This window comes from Schistocerca americana, chromosome 2 (assembly GCF_021461395.2).
Source record: "Schistocerca americana isolate TAMUIC-IGC-003095 chromosome 2, iqSchAmer2.1, whole genome shotgun sequence".
Classification (NCBI taxonomy): Eukaryota; Metazoa; Arthropoda; class Insecta; order Orthoptera; family Acrididae; genus Schistocerca; species Schistocerca americana.
Window position 1 is genome coordinate 531,130,006 of NC_060120.1, and position 23,068 is coordinate 531,153,073.

The 23,068-nt window shown below is 42.7% G+C and overlaps 1 protein-coding gene across 2 annotated transcripts in view; it reads right to left on the reverse strand.

The window, feature by feature from the left end:
* LOC124596051 (neuropeptide-like 1) overlaps positions 1-23,068 on the reverse strand; it is a 422,926-nt gene that overhangs the window by 60,436 nt on the left and 339,422 nt on the right. For both annotated transcript variants that reach the window (XM_047135025.1, XM_047135024.1), the window contains exon 3: positions 8,151-8,603. In XM_047135025.1, coding sequence (XP_046990981.1) covers positions 8,151-8,603 — 453 coding nt within the window. The remainder of the gene's footprint in view (positions 1-8,150; positions 8,604-23,068) is intronic.

Here is a 23,068-nt window from a genome sequence, read left to right on the forward strand (position 1 = left end):
GCGCTGATATGAAACTTCCTGGCAGATTAAAACTGTGTTTTAAAACATACAAGATCATGTTTCTTGAAGTTGCATTTTCTTGCTCTCATCTCACTCACGATATTCAACCATACAATCACTACCACATATCCTTTAAAATACAAATTTAGTCAAATGTTCTAAGAGTGTTGTATAGAAAACACAGATGATGAGAGAAGGAGGCTAAAATATCTACATAGAGAGATGCGGTTGGATGATCGCTTACAAGAAAACATGGCTGAGCCAGCCACCTGATTATAACATATAAAACCTCCTCCCTAATATTTTACGAAGCATGCTGAACGTTTCACACACTCGTGAATGGAGTACCAGATACTACCATTGTCGGCTAAATAGATGACAAATCTACAACCTCTTGTCTGAGAATAACACATGTTCAAGTAAAATGTAGCGCACTCTGATTACGTCCCAGTAACCACAAGGGCGACACATGGGAGGATTCTATCACTGGAGCAAGAAGCAATGGGTCGTGGGGCTATGTCCTATCCGAGATCAAGAGAGAAGGACCACATCTCGTCTCTGCGGCTAGAGGGATGTACTCCATGGCCTCGTTATTGATATTGCTAGCCACAGCTTATTGTTTGCCACTTTCAGCTGCTCTTCTACCGATCTACTTACAAGTCTGTACATCAGCAGTGAAATGATAGCATTTAGGGGGACAGGACACTAAACTAGGACAGGACACTAAACCACCCGTTATTACTATGCGTCTCCTTTCCCTGAATTCCCACATGCTCTGGTACTCGGCAAAATAACACCTCCTTCCCTAGACCTTGTAGGCGGAGAGGAGCGTACTAGATATTCTGGAGAGCTTTATGTGCTTGTTGCAAGAGTTGTAGAGACTGAAGGACACTCCATTTGCAACGCCCTGTAAAGATGAGGATCTGAGTTATGAAGAAATGGACAGTACAACTGCCGTCTCCTCCACATCGAGGTGTCTGACGATTAATCACTTGTTACCTCATTCCATCAGATCGGAATGATTGTTCATGATGCAAAAATTCGAAACAATTGAACTGTTTTTTAATGACTAAAGTCGTTACACCACCAGGTTACAGGGAGAGCCCCATCTTCATGTGTAACTAAGTTAAAATAAAATAATGTCTCTGAGCTATAAACATGATAACAGATCTAGAGAAAAAGATAATTGGGATCTCATAAATACACTCCGTTGAACATGCATATAAATACCTGAACGAAGCGCCCATGTCAGAGCTAACTTAGAAGGCACCATATCTGCCGTACATGGCCCATCAAATGAATACCCAAATGTGCTCGCGGAAAAAGCACCTTTCAATTGTAACTGACGTAAGTCACTCTTGCCCTAAAAGTGCCGGCGACAGGGCGGGTCGCCTAAATAAACCAGATAAAGCCAGATTAGACACCATGTGGAAGGCAAACAGCTGAAAACAACAGGCTAAATAAGAATTATGTAAGGTGTAGTTGACTTATGAAAGGACCAGCCGTTCAAATTTTTTGTGTAGAGCTGTCACTGGGAAACAGCACGCAGCTTACATGTAACTGGAACAATGAATCTGCTGTTCAGTTATCATTAACTGAGAAACACAAAGCACCTGCAAAATGAAACTACTGCAGTGCAGCTAACTCTTACGAAATACTCGTATAGTGCGACAATACGTCCCGACTGCCACGAGAAAGACAACTGAGCAATGGCACCTCGGAACACGACGTTATAAACAAGGCGTTATAAACACGGCGTCAGAAGTGCAATGAAGTGTAACTAAGATAAGGTTAAAACACACAGCGAAAATTGAAAAAAGAGAACTAGCTGTAGAAAAACAGTCAAAAGCAATAACGGCAGGTATACGACAGATGTTTGTCCTTGAAGAAAAATAGTGAACAGCAACCATAGTTAATGGACATGTAGAAAACCAGAACGCTGGGACAATTGGGTATTCAGTATGATGAGCCACGTACGGGAGATGTGGTGTCTTCTAAGTTAGCTTTGTCACGGACGCTTCGTCCTGCTATTTACAAGTATCTTCAATAGAGTACATTTATTATCATTTTCCCCATTTTTTTTCTTTAACTCTTTAGCTTGTTTATAGTTTAGGGAATTTGATTCATTTTAACTTAGAGATCCAACTGCAGATGCGGCTGAGACCATAAGGTCTGGTAGTGGGAAGACTTGAATCATAAATTGTACAAATATAGCGATTGTTTTAATCATAAGCATTACATATAACAGTATTGCTGCCAGGAAAAAATTATGGAATCACTTTATTAAGGGATGAAGCGTATCATTTCCTGCTCATCCATATGTGAGCTAGACTTGTTCGTTTTTCTAGTCGCCTTAGCCAGTTTGCGGCTGCAGAAGCAAGGGGAATTTTCTTCAGCTGCGGGCTGGTGGGCCAGACTTCCCCTAATCTTCCTATATGGGTCCTGGTCGGAGCCTAATGGTGCAATTAAAGGGAGAGTAATTTCCCCTTGACGGCTAGTGTTTCCAACATACGTCCCAGAGATATTTCTTAATGTCTTGCCAGGAGGCAGCACCTCATATAAGCAGTAAGTGGATATTGCCAATGGGAATGTCTGCCTTTCGTCGGATTGGATGGAAATCCTTAACGTTAAATAATTTCGTGAAGCAATCTGGAGATCATTAATCGTGGAGTCGAGGTGGCAAGTCGAGGGAAATCTCGGTCAGCGTTTGTGTCTCAGTGTCTATTATTTTGAAAGTCTGTGGTTTCTTGAACCTTCCTCATCAACAAGGTATTTCTTCGGCACGGAAAACCTAAAAATCATTCGATTGAACTTTTCTGTGCACGGGCGACGAATTCTGCTCAGGAAGTTTCCCGTCTTTCTAGAATATTGTTGTGGATTACTGAAATAAGTAGGTACAGGTGGTGTTGTATAAGAGTGATGGCCTTGGCTAGGGTTAATTGATCTATACTAGTAATAAAACCGTAAAACCATAGTGTCTGTCTGTTTGTCTGAACACACTAACCTCCAAAATTACGAGACGAATTGTCATGTAGTTTTCACAGATAACTTGAGCATAGTTTCGGGCAACATATAGTCTCCATTTCATCAAAATCGAAACATAAAAAGATATATCGTAATTTGAAGTTTTGTCTAAAATCATCTGCTCTGCTCAGTAGTTCGGATGTTTAATCATCAAGGCGTATAACCCTAAAGAACTAATAGATGACTGTTAGTTTTTTTAACTCTGTGGCCAATTTATTTTCGGAAGTTTACGCCAGTGACACAATTAAGCGCTGCAGTCTTATCTCTACAAATACAAACTAAGAAAGAATTTACCTGGCTAGGATGTATAGATTTTAGTAATTTTGCTTTTTGTGTATGAAAACTAAAGGTACTGCTTTACTTCTTTCGATTGGTTTTAGTTATATTCTTTGCTAGAAAAACCGAGTTTATTATGTTTGTTTTCTGATTTGGGTGCATACGCCTTACATTTTATGTAGAAAACGGTCGAGGCTTCCTGAATACACCAGAACAGTTAGGACTCTGCGATCTCAAGAATCAAGGAAGATCGTGGGGCGAGGCTTGCTGTGGCTGAAGAATATCGGGCTTAACTCGCTCGTTGGAAACTCTAACCAAAGCGAGGCGCGACGTATGTAGCATCGAGACCGCCATTCTCTATATAGATTCTCAGAACCCTTCACTCAGAGAGACTTAAAGCTACTTCTGTCCAACGTAACATCATAGGAGCGAAAATTTTGACGGGAAAAGTAGCGCCGGCGAGCGAGTTTTTACATCCGGAATCCCTCTTATTCTTAACAATTCACCATTTCATCCTGAAAGTGCACAATTCCTGATGACCTTACGTTATACACTGCCAATAAAGAAGGGAACAGCTATAAATGGATACCAGTGCAATGCCTAGTTTCTCAGGCTGGTACCAAATAAGTTTCATTTTCTCTGTGCAAATTTGATAGTGATGTTTTGGTGTGACTCCTCATTTACGAACTTGCAGCATGCATTATTGAGTTCGAACTGTGTTGCTGATTTGTTGTAGGGAAATTACCAACGAGAGTTGTTAGGGCCGGCTGGAGGCGGTGTATGAGCTGTGTAAGGAGGCTATAATTTTGCACCTTTCAAGCGCTCATCTACATATTTTGCCGTGATTGACAACCGGAATTAGGTATCATTTGATAGTTCGTATATCGTATATATGAATATTTAAAGGAGACTGACATTGTCACGTACACCTTGTAAATATTTGTTAACGCTTATTGTATGAAAGGTGATGGAGTGCCTTTATTACCAAAACGGCATAATAAATCATTGCCTATACTAGTAGAGGTTGGAACACCAGTGGAAATGAAACGGCAGGCGTAACTCAGGCTCTGGGTGGAAAAGCCCGCACAAGTGTGTTGGTCGTGGTTAACAGAGGAAGTAGCCATAGCCATACGGTCAGGGCACCTGAGGGCTAAAGCACAATAGAGTGGCGGCTAGCCGGTATTGTAGCTAGGCTGGAAGGATACCGTAAACTCTGAAAATCTTGGATGCAGCAGAGAGGAACAAGGAAGCGTTACTTCGGAAATCACGCAGGCTGGGTTATTTCCGAGGAGTTTTACTCTGAGAAGCGTACTATTGTATGAATTCTTAATTAAGAGGGATAGGTATTTCCTTGCAAATTTTCCGTGCTGGACGACGAAAGACTAATATATGATTGGTCGGCGTATGGAAGAATCTGTAGAGAGGGAGAATATTCCGTGGTTTCGAGAATATGATTCGCCTTCTGCAGTTATGAGGGAGGGGAGCCCAGCTTTGCTGGGAAGCTAGTAGTGGAGAGAAAGAAGTCTTCTGTTTTGAGCGCCTGTGTTTGACAGTCGCTCAGTATCAGCATTGTTGTTACAGGCAGTCTTTCTGTCTTTGCTCTCAGGAGATTTTATAATTAGAACAGTTAGGCACTGTACTGTTGCGAACTTATACGATTCTGGACTTCGCCTACGGGTAAGGAGTCATCGTTGAGTACACGGCACTCAGTGATTGAGAGCAGATCTTCTGCCTATACTCACGTAGAGACGTTATCTGAATTCCGTCGTTGTGGCTGGGAGTTCGCATTTCTTGTCTGTAGAACACAGAGAGGAGAAGAAAGATTGTACTAGTCATAGGACCACCTTCTGCCGTCCTAGTGTTCGAAAGAGTTTATTTTGTGGCTGGAGTTCTTCTGTCGTCGCAGACGTGTACGAAAACCATCACTCTGACGCACTGGACGCAGTACACATGGTGATATTGCTAACTGCTTCGGCTTAATAGGGCTATAAGGATAAACAGCTTTGATCACGTAAGTTTTATTTTCACTGAGGTTGCACGCCACTGTAGATCATCTTTGAAAGTAATGTCTTCGGTTTGGTACGTAGATGATGTCAGTCATCTCACGTTATTATATTAGATCACGCAGCCATAAAAAGGGGCAGATTTGGGCAATTGATCATTAATATTATTTATCAAATATAAACATTTGTAATATAAAAGGGTTTTTAATCTACAAGAAATGTATAAGCAGAAACAACATTTATCATTTAGTAGTTACTAGCTCCCTTAATCAGTATTTATGTTTAGGTTGTAATTTATGTGTTAAAGAGCAAGAAGGAGGAAATAATATCACAATTAAGAGATCCTAAGATATGCTTCAGGGGGTAGTCAGACGGGGCCAAATCTTGATTTTTGCGTTCAGTATTTTCTGCTGCGCACTTCCATTTTACACCAACGTGGAGTAGCATCTTGGAGCTGCTAGTGGTGAATCTATTCCAGCACGGTGTAGGGTCCTTGAATCTTTACTGAAAGTAGTTAAATAACAACAAAATTTTTAATTATTGACTTTGGAGTTATTAAGTTTAACATTCACGGCTCAAAGTTAGGGTGGCGACCCTTATTAAGAGCGATTTGATAGTGTAGCACAGCAGAGAATTTATCCGAGTCCACCAATAATAGTTCCTGATTCGCGGAGCAGCACTTCGTGTAACTCGTCTCTCGCGGTGCGCACCGCCAAGAGTGCTTGGGTTTAGGTGGCGGCGCAAGCGTGACATCGCGCGTCACCCAAATAGCTCCGAAGGACGGACGAAAGGAACGTTACGTGGGGATGATGATTTTTTTTTTTTTGGTCATCAGTCTTCTGACTGGTTTGATGCGGTCCGCCACGAATTCCTCTCTTTCGCCAATCTCTTCATCTTCGAGTGGCACTTGCAGTTTTCATCTTCAATGATTTGCTGGATGTATTCCAGTCTCTGTCTTCCTGAATAGTTTTTTCTCTCTACAGCTCCATCTAGTAACATGGAAGTTATTTCCTGATGCCTTTAAGGATGTCCTACCAATCTGCCAATTCTTCCTCTCTGTGTTTTCCATATATTCCGCCGATTCTGAGGAGAACCTCCTCATTCCTTATTCCTAATTTTCAATATTCTTCTTTAGGACCACATCTCAAGTGCTTCATTTCTCATCTCAATTTCACACAGTCCATGTTTCACTACCATACGATTGTATACTCTAAATATTCATTCTCAGAAATTTCTTCCTCAAATTTAGGCTTATGCTTGATACTGATAGTCTTCTGTTGGCCAGGAATGCCCTTTTTGCCAGTGCTAGTCTGCTTTTTATGGTCTCTCTCCTCCGCCCGTCATGGATCATTGCAATGTCTAGGTAGCAGAATTCCTTAACTTCATCTACTTCGTGATCACTGTGGTGTCACCGCCAGACACCACACTTGCTAGGTGGTAGCTTAAATCGGCCGCGGTCCATTTAGTACATGTCGGACCCGCGTGTCGCCACTGTGTGATCGCAGACCGAGCGCCACCACAAGGCAGGTCTCGAGATACGGACTAGCACTCGATCCCAGTTGTACGACGACTTTGCTAGCGACTACACTGACGAAGCCTTTCTTTCATTTGCCGAGAGACAGTTAGAATAGCCTTCAGCTAAGTCCATGGCTACGACCTAGCAAGGCGCCATTAGCCTTACATAGTTTGATAGTTATCGTATGAAATGTCTCATCAAGAACGATGTACACAACAAGGATTAAAAGTTAAGTAGAATAGCAGCTACGTACTTTTCTTGCTACAATTCATTACGTATCCTGTTTCAGACCTCTCTCTAGATTAACGCGTGCCTTTCGGCTACTTCAGTGTGGCGTAGCTGTCTTGTTACGCCACAACAATCACCAAGGCTGATATTAAGCTTCTCGCCGTTCTCATATCTGCTACTTCTCATTACTTTCGTCTTTCTTCGGTTTACTCTGGATCCATATGACGTACCGTATCCATTAGACAGTTCATTCCCCTCAACAGATCCTATAATTCTCCTTCACTTTCTTTGAGGATAGAAATATCATCAGAATATCTTCTTGCTCTTGGTCTTCCACTCCTATTGTTCCCTCCTGGATTTTGTACGTGTTGTATATTACCCGTGTTTCTATATAGCTTACCTTATTTTTCTCAGAAATTCGAACATATTGCACCATCTGACATTGTTGAGCACTTTGTCATGGTCAACAAATCCTATGAATGTGTCTTGATTTTTCTTGCTTCCGTTATCAATCGCAATGTCTGATTTGGCTCTCTGGTATCTTTCCTAAAGCCAAACCGATCGTCTTCTAACGCATCCTCAATTTTGTTTTCCGTTGTTTGTATATTTTTCTTCTCAGAAACTTAGTTGCATGACCTGTTAAGCTGACTCAGCGATAATTCTCGCACCTGTCGGCACTTGCAATCTTATGGATGTGGATTACTTATCAGAGACGCTGCCTGTAGACCACGGATGCCCTATCTGATACCCCAGGCTATTATAGCAGATCTCTGGGTGCTATAAAATCTGATGACAAAAAGGTAGTGCCACGTGAATTTCGACGTCTGTACATACGTGGCTTGACTTAGGAACGTGATCACTTGTACAAACGACATCGGCTGCCGGGTTCCCGGGTTCGATTCCCGGCGGGGTCAGGGATTTTCTCTGCCTCGTGATGGCTGGGTGTTGTGTGCTGTCCTTAGGTTAGTTAGGTTTAAGTAGTTCTAAGTTCTAGGGGACTTATGACCACAGCAGTTGAGTCCCATAGTGCTCAGAGCCATTTGAACCATTTTTGACATCGGCTGTAGCGAGGGTATGCTAGCACGGAGTGGAAAGGTACGTACGCTGTAGAGCTGCTGCATGAGGCTGTCCAATGAGAGGTCGTCGTCGTCGGTGTCGTCGTCGTCGGCGGCGCCCCTCCTGCCGGGCGTGGGCAGCAGGCCGCCCCTGGCCAGCGCGCCCACCGAGCGCTTCTCGCCGCCGTTGCCGTCGCCGTCCAGGAGCACGGGCCCGCTGGGGCTGAGCAGGCCGTTCTTGGCCATGGCGGCGATGTTGCGCTTGCCCGCGCCCGGCAGCAGCGCGCCCGCGCGTGCCAGCGACGCCACGCTGCGCTTGTCTGCGCCCTCTTCTCCGCCGCCCTCCGCCTCCGCTGCCTCCGCCTCCGCCTCGGCCTCCGCCGCCTCCAGCACGGCCTGCTCCTCGCGCGCCTCCTGCGCGTCCAGCTCGCGCCGCAGCGCGTCCAGCTGCAGGTGTCGCAGCTGCTCCGTGGCCGCTATCTCCTCCAGCAGAGCGTCCACCTGCACACGCGCACAGCCCACACGTCAGGAGCGGCAACGCTGTTTGTCATTGGTCTATATTACTGTACGGGGTGTAACGGGTACGAGTGCACATCAGTGTGTTGGTTGTCTTTTCTCTGCATCGAACAGTCTTCCCACAAACTTTACGACCTGACGTTTCCTGTGTGGAAGTAACTAAGTGGACTATACCTGTCAGTGCCGGCTAGGTTTAAGTAGTGCGAAGTTCTAGGGGACTGATGACCTCAGAAGTTACGTCCCATGTTGCTCAGAGCCATTTGAACCATTTGAACCTGTCAGTATAGACTAACCACTTTGCATCCGCATGTTCATACTACAGCACCATACTTGCTGCCCAGGGGAAATAAGCATTAATGGCTTACTCTTTCCAAGAGTACTTGGAGGTACTACCAAACCTAAAAACATAGCCGGCCGGTGTGGCCGAGCGGTTCTAGGCGCTTCAGTCTGGAACCGCGCGACCGCTACGGTCGTAGGTTCGAATCCTACCTCGGGCATGGATGTGTGTGATGTCCTTAGGTTAGTTAGGTTGGGGGGTTGTTTGTGGGAAGAGCCCAAACTGCGAGGTCATCGGTCTCGTCGGATCAGGGAAGGACGGGGAAGGAAGTCGGCCGTGCCCTTTCAGAGGAACCATCCTGGCATTTGCCTGGAGTGATTTAGGGAAATTACGGAAAACCTAAATCAGGATGGCCGGACGCGGGATTGAACCGTCGTCCTCCCGAATGCGAGTCCAGTGTGCTAACCACTGCGCCACCTCGCTCGGTGGTTAGTTAGGTTTAATTAGTTCTAAGTTCTAGGGGACTGATGACCTTAGATGTGAAGTCCCATAGTGGTCAGAGCCATTTGAACCTAAAAACATATGACGTGTAATAGGTATAATTATTGATGAACTGGGGTATCGTGTTGAAGCTGCATGGGCAGCTGTACCTCTACACGCCATCCAAGCTCTGTTTGACGCAATACCCAGGCGTATCAAGGCCGTTATTACGGCCAGAGGTGGTTGTTCTGGGTACTGATTTCTCACGATCTATGCACCCAAATTGGGTGAAAATGTAATCACATGTCAGTTCTAGTATAATATATTTGTCCAATGAATACCCGTTTATCAGCTGCATTTCTTCTTGGTGTAGCAATTTTAATGGCCAGTAGTGTAGTTTACGATGCTAAGCGTGTAAGACGAAATTTTCGATTAGATTATTTTTTAAATTATCTTTCACCTAAAATTAAAACTTTGAAGTACAAGAGGCAAGCCTATCTGATCGGAGTAGTGTATGGAAATATTTATATAAATTTCACTCTTTTCCAAATTTTTCTGTAAGACTTCGGATAATTATTTTTGTTTTTGATTTTAAGAGGCGTTAATCATCCTACAAATTGCATCTGTTTTATTTTCGAATAAATGACGTATCTTTCGTACTTTTCTTACTGTATTTTTGTTCTGTCGTTGTAAATACAAAAATGCTTGTATTTTTATCTTCGCCAGACGCATTTCGCTTTGTTGAAATAAAGCATCATCAATGATGGTGATTTTCGCTTGATTTCTCGCTTACATCGGGAAACGCCGTCCGCCAGCACATCTTTGATGTTTTTATGCTGTAGACACAGATAGTTGTGCTCTAATTTTTAGTTCTTCCGCAGCATATCTTCTGTTTTTCAGACCACACAGGTACTGAGCAAAAAAGTGTGCCGTGAAAAACATAAGAGATGCATAGTACTGCAGAACAACTAAAAATTAGACAACTATCAGAGTATAAAGCAGAAATACATCAACTACGTGCTTTCAGACGGCATTTCCCGATGTAAGCGAGAAATCAAGAGAAAATCACCACCACTGATGATGCTTTACGAAACACGTAAAAAAAACCACGCATTTTTGTAGTTGTAACGACAGAAGAAAAATACCCTAAAGAATTGTAAAGCAACTACGGACAATACGGCTACACAAATGAAGAAAATTTCGGACATTACTCAATATTTTGGTTACGAAACTCCTCACATCATTTATAGACGATTAAACCAAGAGCTGTTACAATCTTTCGAAAGCAAACTCAATTTTTCATAAAAAAATTGGCATATGAAAGAAAATATAAAGTGTTTGTTATTTTGCTGATGTGGAATACACCATAATTTTTATAAAACTATTTCAATGTTATGTATGATAATATATCTTCATTATTTTATAAATTTTAGCTACATTAGGAGTTGTGTTTTCTTTGTAACTGTTTATTCATGTACTAGAAAACTACGTACAAGAGTTAATTTGACCATTTACCCGTTCTAGAACAATCTAGAGCTTCATACTGTAATATCAGAATATCGTTTGTCGTACTCGCCAAAAGTAGTTAGTCTTTGACGTGGACTCGAGTGACACGCACTTTGTCTAGACGCGAATTTGTAAGTTAGTCTTTGCGCTATAGGCAGAATGTGTGCCAAGTACGACTTATTTATGTTGGAACCTGTAATTTATATTGAAAATGCATTCTAAATGCTTTACGAAAGTGCTGATTGAGCACAATGATCAATACGAAATCTGTGAATGCTCGAAAGAAGACTCTGTCTAGCCATGTGAAGAAAAATAATGCATAAAGTTCATTGTTTTGCCGTGGCTGGATGGGACATCAAATGTGATGAAAATGTAAACACATAACGTCACTAATATTCTACAAACATGGATTTTTACATCATTCGCTAACAAGACGTTTTGAGTCACAAACACATCCACGAAATAAAATAGCTATTAAAATTTTTGTTCATTGCATCTTCCAGATTAGTTTTCTTAACATTTCTGTTTTCTGTACTGTAGAAGTACACATTTACATTACTGTATGGTTAGCTGAAGAAATGCAATTAATCCAGATCAACTTTCATAACAATGACTTTTGACTGGGCATAAGCAGCAGCGTGTGTTAGACAACCTAACGGCTTCGAGGGACAATAAAAATTTTATTTTCAATATTCTATAAAATTATTGAATTATTTACCGAATTTAAGAATTTAAAATCCTGTCACGGTTTGCTAATAAATAGGAATAATTTTATGTTAAAGGTTTAATGCGGTAAGAAAAGTACGAGGGCGTGATGAAAAGTAATGCCTCCGAACTTCTTACTCTGGTCTCAACATCAGTTGAGGTTTTATGACTTGTCATGTATATCACTCGGCCGTCCACTTCCTTAGCTGCGTGAGCACCATGTCTGAATGACATTCAGGGGCACAGGTTCGATTCCCGCCCGGGTCGCCTATTTTCTCCGCTCAGGGACTTGGGTGTTGTGTTGTACTCATTGTCATTTCATCATCATCAACATGCAGGTCGCCTACTGTAGCGTCAACTGAAAGGACTTACAGCTCGACGGCCGAACCTCCCCAAGTGGGGAGTCCCAGCCATCAATATCGTATAATTATTTAATTTCATTCTTATGTCGATTTGTTAGCTTCGCTGAAGCAAGTTGCAACCCCCTGTCACTAAAGGGCATCGAATTGTAGCGCGTAGCCCCGTGATGCGTAACATAACTATTGGTGAGTGAGAAACCCTCAGAAAACTGAAAGTACCAATTTGAAGAGTTCCTCCACACATGGAGCCCTTCTCCTTCAGCATGACAATACCAAATTACACAGGAGCTCTGTGACATCCACAACATTCCGACTCCTTGGGTCCTCTGTCATCGATCATCATGCATACAATCCCGACTGCCCCTTCAGATATTCATCTGTTTCCAAAACCTAGAGAACACCTTTGAGGACTTTTACATTCATGAACTGGTGCAAGCAGAGGTGACGTTGTGCCTCCGTCAACAAAGCATTCGGGAGGACGATGGTTCGGACCCGCCTCCAGCCATCCTGATTGAGGTTTTCCGTGAGTCTTTTAAATCACTTAAGGCAAATGTCGGGATGGTTCCTTGGAAAGGGAACGTTCTTTTCTTTCTCCATCCTTCTAAAATCCAAGCTTGTGTTCTGTCCCTAATAACCTCGTCGTCGACGGGACGTTAGACAATGTTCTCCTCCTCCTCCTCATCAACAAACTGGTCTCTCGTTGAGTCTTGTGATATGCTTCGTTTCTTCGTGAAACAAAACTGGTTTTTCGTGATATTGCCAAGTACTATCTTCTGGAGAGCTACACACGAACTACAGCTACTCGTCACAACATTCCAAGGTTGCCAACCTGCAAGTAAAATGCTTATTAGACAATGTCAGTGTGTGAAATTTAGTGCGCAATCCTGTATGTATAGATAGAATAACACGATATTGCTAAACAATTTATGATTTAATCAATTGTTCGAATAAAAAACGAAATGAACTGAAATAGTTAATGTACTCAAACACTATTTGCTGTTGGATAAACGACATTTCGTTTAAGGAGGTGTTGATTGATTTATTCTAAAGCTTTGATTTTTGCGCAGTCACTTTTTATGATACATAACCGGTTTCGGCCAACAATGTCCACCTTCAGATACTTTGGCAGCATTTGGTCAACAAATGTTCATTCGTTGTCAAGATTATCTTTTCCGTTCAACAGATATTTTATGTCCTTTGGTATCTCTGACAGAACCGCCTATTTGCAGAAAGGGAAAGAGCTAAGGGGCATTGCGGTATTGTGGAGTTTATTTTGTAATTACCACTTGAAAGGTTATTGTGACGCTTGCTACCTCCCACGTAAGACCCATGATCGATAACCAGAGATCACTTACGATTATTCTAACAGGGAATAACTGGAATGGGGTGCACTCTCGTGAAGCCAGGGGTGAAGTTCTTTTAGTAAGCAGGTAGCAAATTCACTCGTGACACATCAAAGTCGCATAAATCGCCAGTTTATGAACAAAAAACTTTTATTTGTTGTTTATTCTGTTGTGACAGAGAATGTAACAGTTTTATTGTTGACAAATTCACTGTCCCTTAAATTGTCAGACTTCATGGACGTGATTCGCTGCATGTTGCTTGTTGCAGTATTGTCTCAGCTTCGCGATAAAACTGTTTGTCAGTGTAACGTGTAAGGAGTACTGGTATGGATGTTATGACATAGCGATATTGTACTTTTCGTTGGCTTCTGTAATTTTCGAAGCTGAGCGGACCTCTTCTCTGGAGGTAGCATTGTCTTACTGTATAAAGTGAACAATGCCCCAGAACCCGAATTTACTGTGCGGGAAGAGCCGTTATTAGGCTTCAGTACTGAGCGGTCGAGCGCATTCGCGTTGCTAGAAAGTATAATTAAAAGCGTTACGGCGGTTCGTTGGACACAAGTGAGTAATTCGTTATTTTACAGAAAGGCGCGGGATGTTAATTATGAGATATAAGGTTGAAACAATACAGTGTTTGACAATCAGCAACTTTCGTGGTGGAACATATTGGTAGCAGAAGGTAAATGAAAACACTCCTGTCATTAGTGATTACCTGTATGTGGAAACGCAATGTAGCAATTGTTTCTTCCGTGTGAACATGGAATGGGCGTAGCTGCTAACACTGGAGTGGATATGTTTAGACATTGTTAGGAGAGCGTATTACGTACCGACGTAAAAGTAAAACAAAGCGATTTGATTTGTACTGTTATTATTTCCGACATTTTCCATTGTTTTAACCCAAAAGGTTTATACATTCGAAAAACAGAAAAAGAGAGGCATGGTTGTATTAGGCACATAGTTGGTTTTATTTCGTAACATGAAGTGCTCTTCATTTAAGGCTCCCATATTGGAGTACGACAGTGGCAGAACTAAGCTAAATAACCGGGTGAAGTAGAATTACATGTGTCGCCGTGACAGGGACATTAATGTTTCATCTGGCTTACCGTGAAAGAACAACTGCCGTTTGGTGAAGAACCGTAATTAGATATGTTTAGATTTCGCGTATGTGCGCAGACAATTGCTGTTTCAGTTAAGAATAGCGATTTGGTACGCAATAATGAAATACAACTATCGACAATAGAGTGAAGGGTGCACGTGCGGAGAGAAAGTAATAATAGTGCGTCATAGAAATGGAAAATTGTACATGAATCGGAAATCTACAGCATCTTGGATTGCATCAGTTCGAGACAAAAAGAGGAATTCTACAGCATCTTGGACGCTACTGGTTCGAAACGACCATCTCGACGATAGAAGAGAGCGGCGCAGAAATAAACGCAAGCGCGCAGCGAACGCCAATTGTGCATAACTTGAAATTGTTGCTGTAGGGGAAAGGAGGTCATGGGTGACAATACAACTGGTACATGACGGCGATAGAACTGAAATGGATGGTCACGTTCTCTGGTCGGATTCAGATGTGTTATCGAAGGATAAGGAATTTATCTTGATACGGAATGTTTAGGCAGGGGAAGGAAAGATTATTTATGCAGAGGAACTGAAGCAGACTGTCACGAAACAAGAACAAGTTAAAGAAAAAAGTTCCCATAATCATTAGATCATTATAAGAAAGGTTATGATACACTGTCTTTGAAGGAAGAATAACAAATCTTGTCGTATGAAAAGGTTGAGAAGATGTTTCTAGAAATATATCAGTCTAAAAACACGAGAGCTTAAATTTGATTTGAAAGGAACCATACTACCAAAAATATGAGGAGATGTACTGAGATTTTTTGGGAAAATAATTAAGAAGAAATCCAGATTTTGAAGTACCGTATGAAGAAAACCGCTTGGTATGCCGGGTGACGCAAAGCCTGCTGCAAGAAGATCGTAGTTCTCTAACCGACACAATAACTGAGACTGTCGAGCAGGCTCGATGAAGTTCAGTAAAAGCAGAACAGAGAAGAAGCAACGGGAGTCAAGAAGAATATGAGCAAAAGAAAGAAGAGAAGATGTGATTATCACCGCAAATTTGCGCGGGATGACTGGTGCACCGACTTTGGAGCAGAAACATAGAAAGAGGAGGAATGAGAGAAGAGCTTGTCAACTGCACGCAGACTGGAGCGAAACGAAGAGGCAGAGCCGAAGTGACGTATTGTCGTTTTATCACTTACAAGGACGTAAATACACTGATGGAAAAAACTCACAACATCAAAAAATAATTAATGTAGACTAACGAAAGTGCGGGAATACATTTGTCTAGGTAACATACTTAAGTGATTAACACTGCAAGGCCACAGGTTAACGTAAGCTCTCTATTCTGTAGGAATCAGTATGGAGTTTGGAAGAATACGATCGTGTGAAACCCAGCTCGCGCTATTCGTCCACGACACTCAGAGGGCCATAGACACGGGTTCCCAGGTAGATGCCGTGTTTCTTGACTTCCGCAAGGCATTCGATACAGTTCCCCACAGTCGTTTAATGAACAAAGTAAGAGCATATGGACTATCAGACCAATTGTGTGATTGGAGTGAAGAGTTCCTAGATAACATAACGCAGCATGTCATTCTCAATGGAGAGAAGTCTTCCGAAGTAAGAGTGATTTCAGGTGTGCCGCAGGGGAGTGTCGTAGGACCGTTGCTATTCACAATATACATAAATGACATTGTGGATGACATCGGAAGTTCACTGAGGCTTTTTGCGGATGATGTTGTGGTATATCGAGAGGTTGTAACAATGAATAATTGTACTGACATGCAGGAAGATCTGCAGCGAATTGACGCATGATGCAGGGAATGGCAATTCAGTCTCAATGTAGACAAGTGTAATGTGCTGCGAATACATAGAAAGAAAGATCCCGTATCATTTGACTACAATATAGCAGGTCAGCAACTGGAAGCAGTTAATTCCATAAATTATCTGGGAGTACGCATTAGGAGTGATTTAAAATGGAATGATCATATAAAGTTGATCGTCGGTAAAGCAGATGCCAGACTGAGATTCACTGGAAGAATCCTAAGGAAATGCAATCCGAAAACAAAGGAAGTAGGTTACAGTACGCTTGTTCGCCCACTGCTTGAATACTGCTCAGCAGTGTGGGATCCATACCAGATAGGGTTGATGGAAGAGATAGAGAAGATCCAACGAAGAGCAGTGCGCTTCGTTCCAGGATCATTTAGTAATCGCGAAAGCGTTACAGAGATGATAGATAAACTCCAGTGGAAGACTCTGCAAGAGAGACGCTCAGTAGCTCGATACGGGCTTTTGTTGAAGTTTCGAGAACATACTTTCACCGAGGAGTCAAGCAGTATATTGCTCCCTCCTACGTATATCTCGCGAAGAGACCATGAGGATAAAATCAGAGAGATTAGAGCCCACACAGAGGCATACCGACAATCCTTCTTTCCACGAACAATACGAGACTGGAATAGAAGGGAGAACCGATAGAGGTACTCAGGGTACCCTCCGCCACGCACCGTCAGGTGGATTGCGGAGTATGGATGCAGATGTAGATGTAGAAACACGGGATCAGCCATTGTATGCGAAATGCTGATACATTAATAATCCGTGTAACTGCAGAATGTTGAACGCAAGCATGCAGACGTGTGTGCACTATGTCGTACAGGTGCCGGATGTCAGTCTATGGGATGGAGTACAAGAGCTGGAAGTCAGTATGTGGGATGGAGTTAAATGCCTGTGACACAGAGACGGTCAATTCTGGTTGTGGGGAGTTGTCGTCCGACGATGCCCCATATGTGCTCGATTGGTGACAGATCTGGTGACCGAGCAGGCCAGGCGAACATGTCGACACTCTGTAGAGCATGTTGGGTTACATAAACGGTATTTGGGTGAGCGTTGTCCTGTTGGAAAACACCCTCGAATGGTTTTGGTTGAAGGCAGCACGACAGGTCGAATCACCATATTGACATACGGATTTGTAGTCAGGGTACATGGGATAACCATGCGAGTTCTTCTGCTATCATATGAAATCTCACTCTAGACCATAGCTCCAGGTGTTGGCCCAGTGCGTCTAGCACACAAAATGGTTCAAATGGCTCTGAGGACTATGGGACTCAACATCTGTGGTCATCAGTCCCCTAGAACTTAGAACTACTTAAACCTAACTAACCTAAGGACATCACACACATCCATGCCCGAGGCAGGATTCGAACCTGCGACCGTAGAGGTCACCCGGCTCCAGACTGACGTACCTATAACCGCACGGCGACACCGGCCGGCTGTCTAGCACACAGACAGGTTGATTGCAGGCCCTCCACTGGCCTTCTTCTAACTAACACACGGCCATCACTGGCACCAAGACAGAACCAGCTTTCATCAAGAAATACAACAGACCTCCACCCTGCCCTCCAATGAGCTGTCACTTGACACCACTGAAGTTGCAGATGGCGGTTGTTTGGAATCGGTGGAATGCACGCTACAGGGCGTCCGTCTCTGAGCTGTCCTTAAAATAACTGATCTGTAACAGTTCGTTGTTTCACTGTGGTGCCTACTGCTGCTCAGATTGCTGCGGCAGATGCAGAGCCACACGCCGAACACGATGGTCTTCCGTTCCGTCAGTGCCACGTGGCAGTGTCTTCTTGCGACCGTGCATTCTCGTGAACACCACTGCCAGCAATCGCTCTGCAATATCGCAGAAGGAACGTCCAGCTTCTCTTAGTCCTGTTACACGACTCATTCAAACTCAGTGACATGTTGACAATGGCGTCTTCATCGCCTTAAAGGTGTACTTGACTAGCATCAACTCACCACCTCTAATCTCAAAGGTAATTAACGCTCACGACCTTTACAGCGTGTATTTAGAGCAAAACTGATATTCATAGTCATAATGGCGCTACTAGCGCCACTCTTAAGGCCGGTTCCCACAAGGGCTGCCGCGCGTCAAAACCGCGCGTCACCGGCGTGGTTGCCATGGAAACGGCGTCAGCGGCACGGCGCGGCGGGCTCTGCGTCGCGGTTTGACCATGTCGAACCGCTTCCGCTGCCGCGTGCCGCGCTCCAGGTGCGCGCCGCCAATCACAGAACGCGCTGAGCGTGACGTCAGGTACGGAACCCCGGGCCACGCGAACTTTCGCCGAACCGCTGGCGCGGACGCGGCGGCAGCTATGAAATACTTAACATCCGATTCCAAGGAAACTATTCGGTAGAAAAATTTGATTCTTGGGCATGCTACAGCCTGATATCTTCTCTCGATAAAGAACCGAATTTCTTTTCGTTATTCATGGTGGTTACTTGCTGTATCGCATTTACGTAAACCTTTACACGAAATTTTAATGAGTGTGCAGAGGTGAAAACGCATTGCGTGGACTTTGCGTACAGTTCTTTTTAGGTAATACATTATTGCGTGTGAAATTTAGTCAACATATCGAAATTGTTTTTAAAGCTGAGAGCAGATCGATAGCTATCACCGTTCTCGAGATATTGACTGATATGTCGGTGGACGGGCTGTGCCGTGACCGCGCGCAGGTTGCTCGCGACGCGACCGGAACTTCGTCCTGCTCGTCGTAAACCATGTGGTTGTATCAACCGCAAATTTCGTAAACGATTCAAGAAATCGAAATTTTTTTTTTTTTTTTTTTTTTTTTTTTTGCAAACGATAACTTGTGAGAAGTCATGTATTTCGTCGCATGATAAATATCCTAAATCTGTTTATCTACCGAGGTATGAAAGTAACTACAGTTTTTCAGAAGGGATAGATGAATTTTTTAAAATGGCATTAATAGCATGTCGAATGAGAAGTTAAACCGAAACTAATTTGCTGGTATGTCATAAGATGTAATTTACTAAATATGTAGAGCTATTGATTATTTCCTTTCTTTTTTCTTTATCCAGTGTACTTTACTGATTCAAGACGCATTTCGCCTTTTACTTTAAGGCATCTTCGGTGGAATCTAGAATGACTCAGTTTTGTTTTGATCTGTGATACTTGCAGATTATAAAACAGTTCACATCTTTTTTTACGTGAATGACTGATTACTTACAGTGAATTGAGTTTTTGGCGGACATATACGTTTCCCCTCACCTGGTCACATGCTGGAGGTTGAACTAAAGCTTAGATTATGGAACATAAGCACATTTTCATGTTCGCTCTTTTTTCTTCTGTAACTAGCAGTAGACGTTTTACCGAAAACTCTGATTTAAAGTCGTAACTACAGTGTGTTCACCTCATGTCCCTTCCTGTCTGGTTTGTTTATGTACATGTTGCCAACCTGCAGAATTATATGCTGAAAACTAATGTTTGTTTATTTTTGTTCTCCTTATATCTGTATGTGTGTGTGGCTAGCCAGTGATAGTTATAGAAAGTTAAAAGTGAATCCAGTAGTTGTCAGACAGTGGTTGAAAGATTTGGTGTTCAGCTGATTTCAGTTTTGGTTTAAATGTTTTAAGGAGTGCGTGGAAGAGTAAATTCACTGCTTACATTAATAGATAAAATAGTAGAATAGTATTTCAACAGATGATTATTATCAGAATACTATCACCCAACCCCTTTGTCCTCAGTCTTTGACGCCCCATAATACGTCCTGTCAACTAACCCCTATTGTTGTCAAAGTTGTGCCGTAATTTCCTCTTCCTCCTCTATTTAATTCCGTACCTCTTCTTTAGTCACACGATCCTCGTATCTAATGTTCAGCATTCTTATGAATCACCACGTTTTGAAAGCGTCCATTGTCTTCTTGACAGAACTGTTCATCGTCCACGTTTCACTTACATACAAGGCTGCACTCCACACAAATACCTTTGTAAAATAGTATCCAACCATTAGCATTTATATTCGGTGTGAACAAATTTTCTTTTTCAGAACGCTTTTCTTGCTGTTGATAGTCTTCAGTCAGGTTTGCGTCTGCACCAGGAAATGCCTTACAATTTAAAATCTGGTTTCGAAAACTGTTCCAAATATATATTATTCTTTCGTGATTCTTAAGCAAGGTGCTGGCGATGATTACATTATGCTCTGTGGGAAATTCTATCAGGTGGCTTCCATTTTCATCCCTTCCACCTAGCCTTTGTTTACTGTTTTCGTGTACCTGCTACCGTACCACATTTTAAATTTTTGTCTCGCTTAACTATCTGAATAATCTCTCTTGTTGTACATTGTTTCAATGTGTTAGGAGATAGTGAACAATCGTGAACGGTAGTCATGAAATCTGTTTATGGTGAAATGAGAAAACATGAATAATGAAATATGTGAAAGAGTACATTGTATAGAAAATGAAAAATTGGTATGTCTTCACCCAACTTCGTCTTTCCTTCATGTAGGTGTAAGATATAGTTAATCAAACGCACCGCGCGTTTCAGTGGGTCCTGCCCCGTACCTCAGTGGCTGTCCGTCATTGGTTACCGCTAACGTCTGCCGCTTCCAGATGGGAACGCCAATTCCGCGAGCCGCCGCGTCAAAGCGGAAAACGCTTGCCGCTGCCGTTTCCGCACGCCGCGCTGCCGCGCTCTAGTGGGAACCGGCCTTTACGCAACTGAAGCGAAATTTGAATAGACCTCATCTGTCAGATGTAGAAACACGCCTATCAATTTTCGTCGCACAACTCCTTAATGCTGCAGTTTTTTCCGTCAATGTATTACACGGTGGAAAAACGAAACGCAAAAAAAAAATGGTGCAAGGAGATAGGAAGGGGATCGACAACGATGTGATTATGCATGTTGTAGCACTGCGAAGAGACTGAGTGGTTACTCAGAAATAACTGAACCGCCAAATATTTATGAACACTGATTTATTTCGTATTTCGTGTTGCTTGTATTAATATACTGTGTGGTATGGTAGCAGTAATGTAGCATTTGTTTTTAAAACTGTGAAATTTTCTTTTGGCTTCTTGGAATTTGCAACACTTACCAGTACGCTAACAGAGAAATAGATGTATTATGCACCACGCATATTGTGATTTTTTTTTTTTTTTTTGGCGTGAGTGTAGACGCTGAGATGTACTATTGTTTCCATATTCGTTGCATGGTCGATGTCGTGGGGTGGGAATTCCGTGGGCGCGGGGGGGGGGGGGGGCTGTGCAGGTCCAGTTGCGTCGATGTTCGTTTATTGTCTTTCGCCTGAGCCGCCGGACTTCTCTGACCTTCGGAGGCCGCTGACATTCGTTCTCACACTCGCTGACATCACACGCTGGCCACTACACGGCAATAGACACCTGCTGGGATCGCCTGGAACTCTCAGTATCAGCTACTACAACCACCTGTTAGTGTTGCTTAAAGTTTGGCGGAAAATTAAGCGTCAATTACGAAAGTGTTTTGTTTCAGCTGACTAATCGTCAACTTATGTTTCCTTCTGTTAGAATATTTTCTTTAACTCCAAATACCAGATTCTCGGGCTGGGTTATATTAAGTTTTACCATAAAATTTTGCCAGTTTCCTTGTGTTATAGTAATTAATGTATGGTACTCAAATTTTGATAGCATATTTTTCAAAGTAATTCTATTAACATTTGAGTAATTGGGCTCTATGGGATATACAGTTGGTTAATAATTAGCTTCCAGTTACATGAGTATTTACATTGCTTCTATGTAATAAACTGATCAGTGTTTGCTTATAAATGACAGTTGGAGTTCCATAATTATTATTGAGCTTATGAAAGTATGCTTGAAAGAGGTAAACTTGGTATATTATTACAGTCAAAAAGTATTTTCTGTGATGTTAAGGTAAAGAAAAAGAAAAGCTTATAATGTTTTGAATTGTTTGAGAATTGATGACATTGTAATAGCACTGCTTTACGCACAACCTGTGCACACAATGTCAACAGATCTTTGTGAATGTGCCTTGATAGTAGTAATATATAATATACTTTATTAGAAAAATCATGATGAGGGTGAGTTTCAGGCTATAGAGACTTAACTAAACTGCGTGAAGTAGTTTCGGAACTATCTTCATGGATATCTATACAAAGGAATTTTGATAATTTTATTGCTGTATAATGTAGTTGTTGAACAATTTCATTCTATGTATGTTAACTGACTACTTGTCGCATATATAAACCAACATGTTAAGTATTGTAAATTTTCAGTGTCTGGAGGAGAGATCATGAAGTGTGCCTTATACACTGAGAGAGGACAAGTTACTCTTTCACCTATTTAAAAAAAAAAAAAATGGTTCAAATGGCTCTGAGCACTATGGGACTTAACAGCTATGGTCATCAGTCCCCTAGAACTCAGAACTACTTAAACCTAACTAACCTAAGGACATCACACAACACCCAGTCATCACGAGGCAGGGAAAATCCCTGACCCCGCCGGGAATCGAACCCGGGAAGCCGGGCGTGGAAGCGAGAACGCTACCGCACGAGCACGAACTGCGGGCACCTATTTTTCATATAGATTTTGTTACAACATTACGCATCTTGTGCGGGACTCGAGGAAGTTAACGTCCTGAGCAGGTGTTGATGGAGCCTGGTAGGGCGCTAAAAGCATGAGGTACTTTTATGGTTCTTGGTTCGTAGAAACGGCATGTTGGAAGTTGAAAACAAGTGGCGGCGAGCCCATCCCTCAGTAAATCTGTCGCATAGGGCCGACAGAGCACCCCGCAGTCGAGACAGGTCTCCAGCAGGACAATGCCCACTATACCTGCATTGGCGCCAGCTGAAAGCTGGGCTGGGGACGATAGACTGAAGGGACTCGTCTACACGGTGAACCGGGCATTGTGGGCTGCACAACGCCTAAC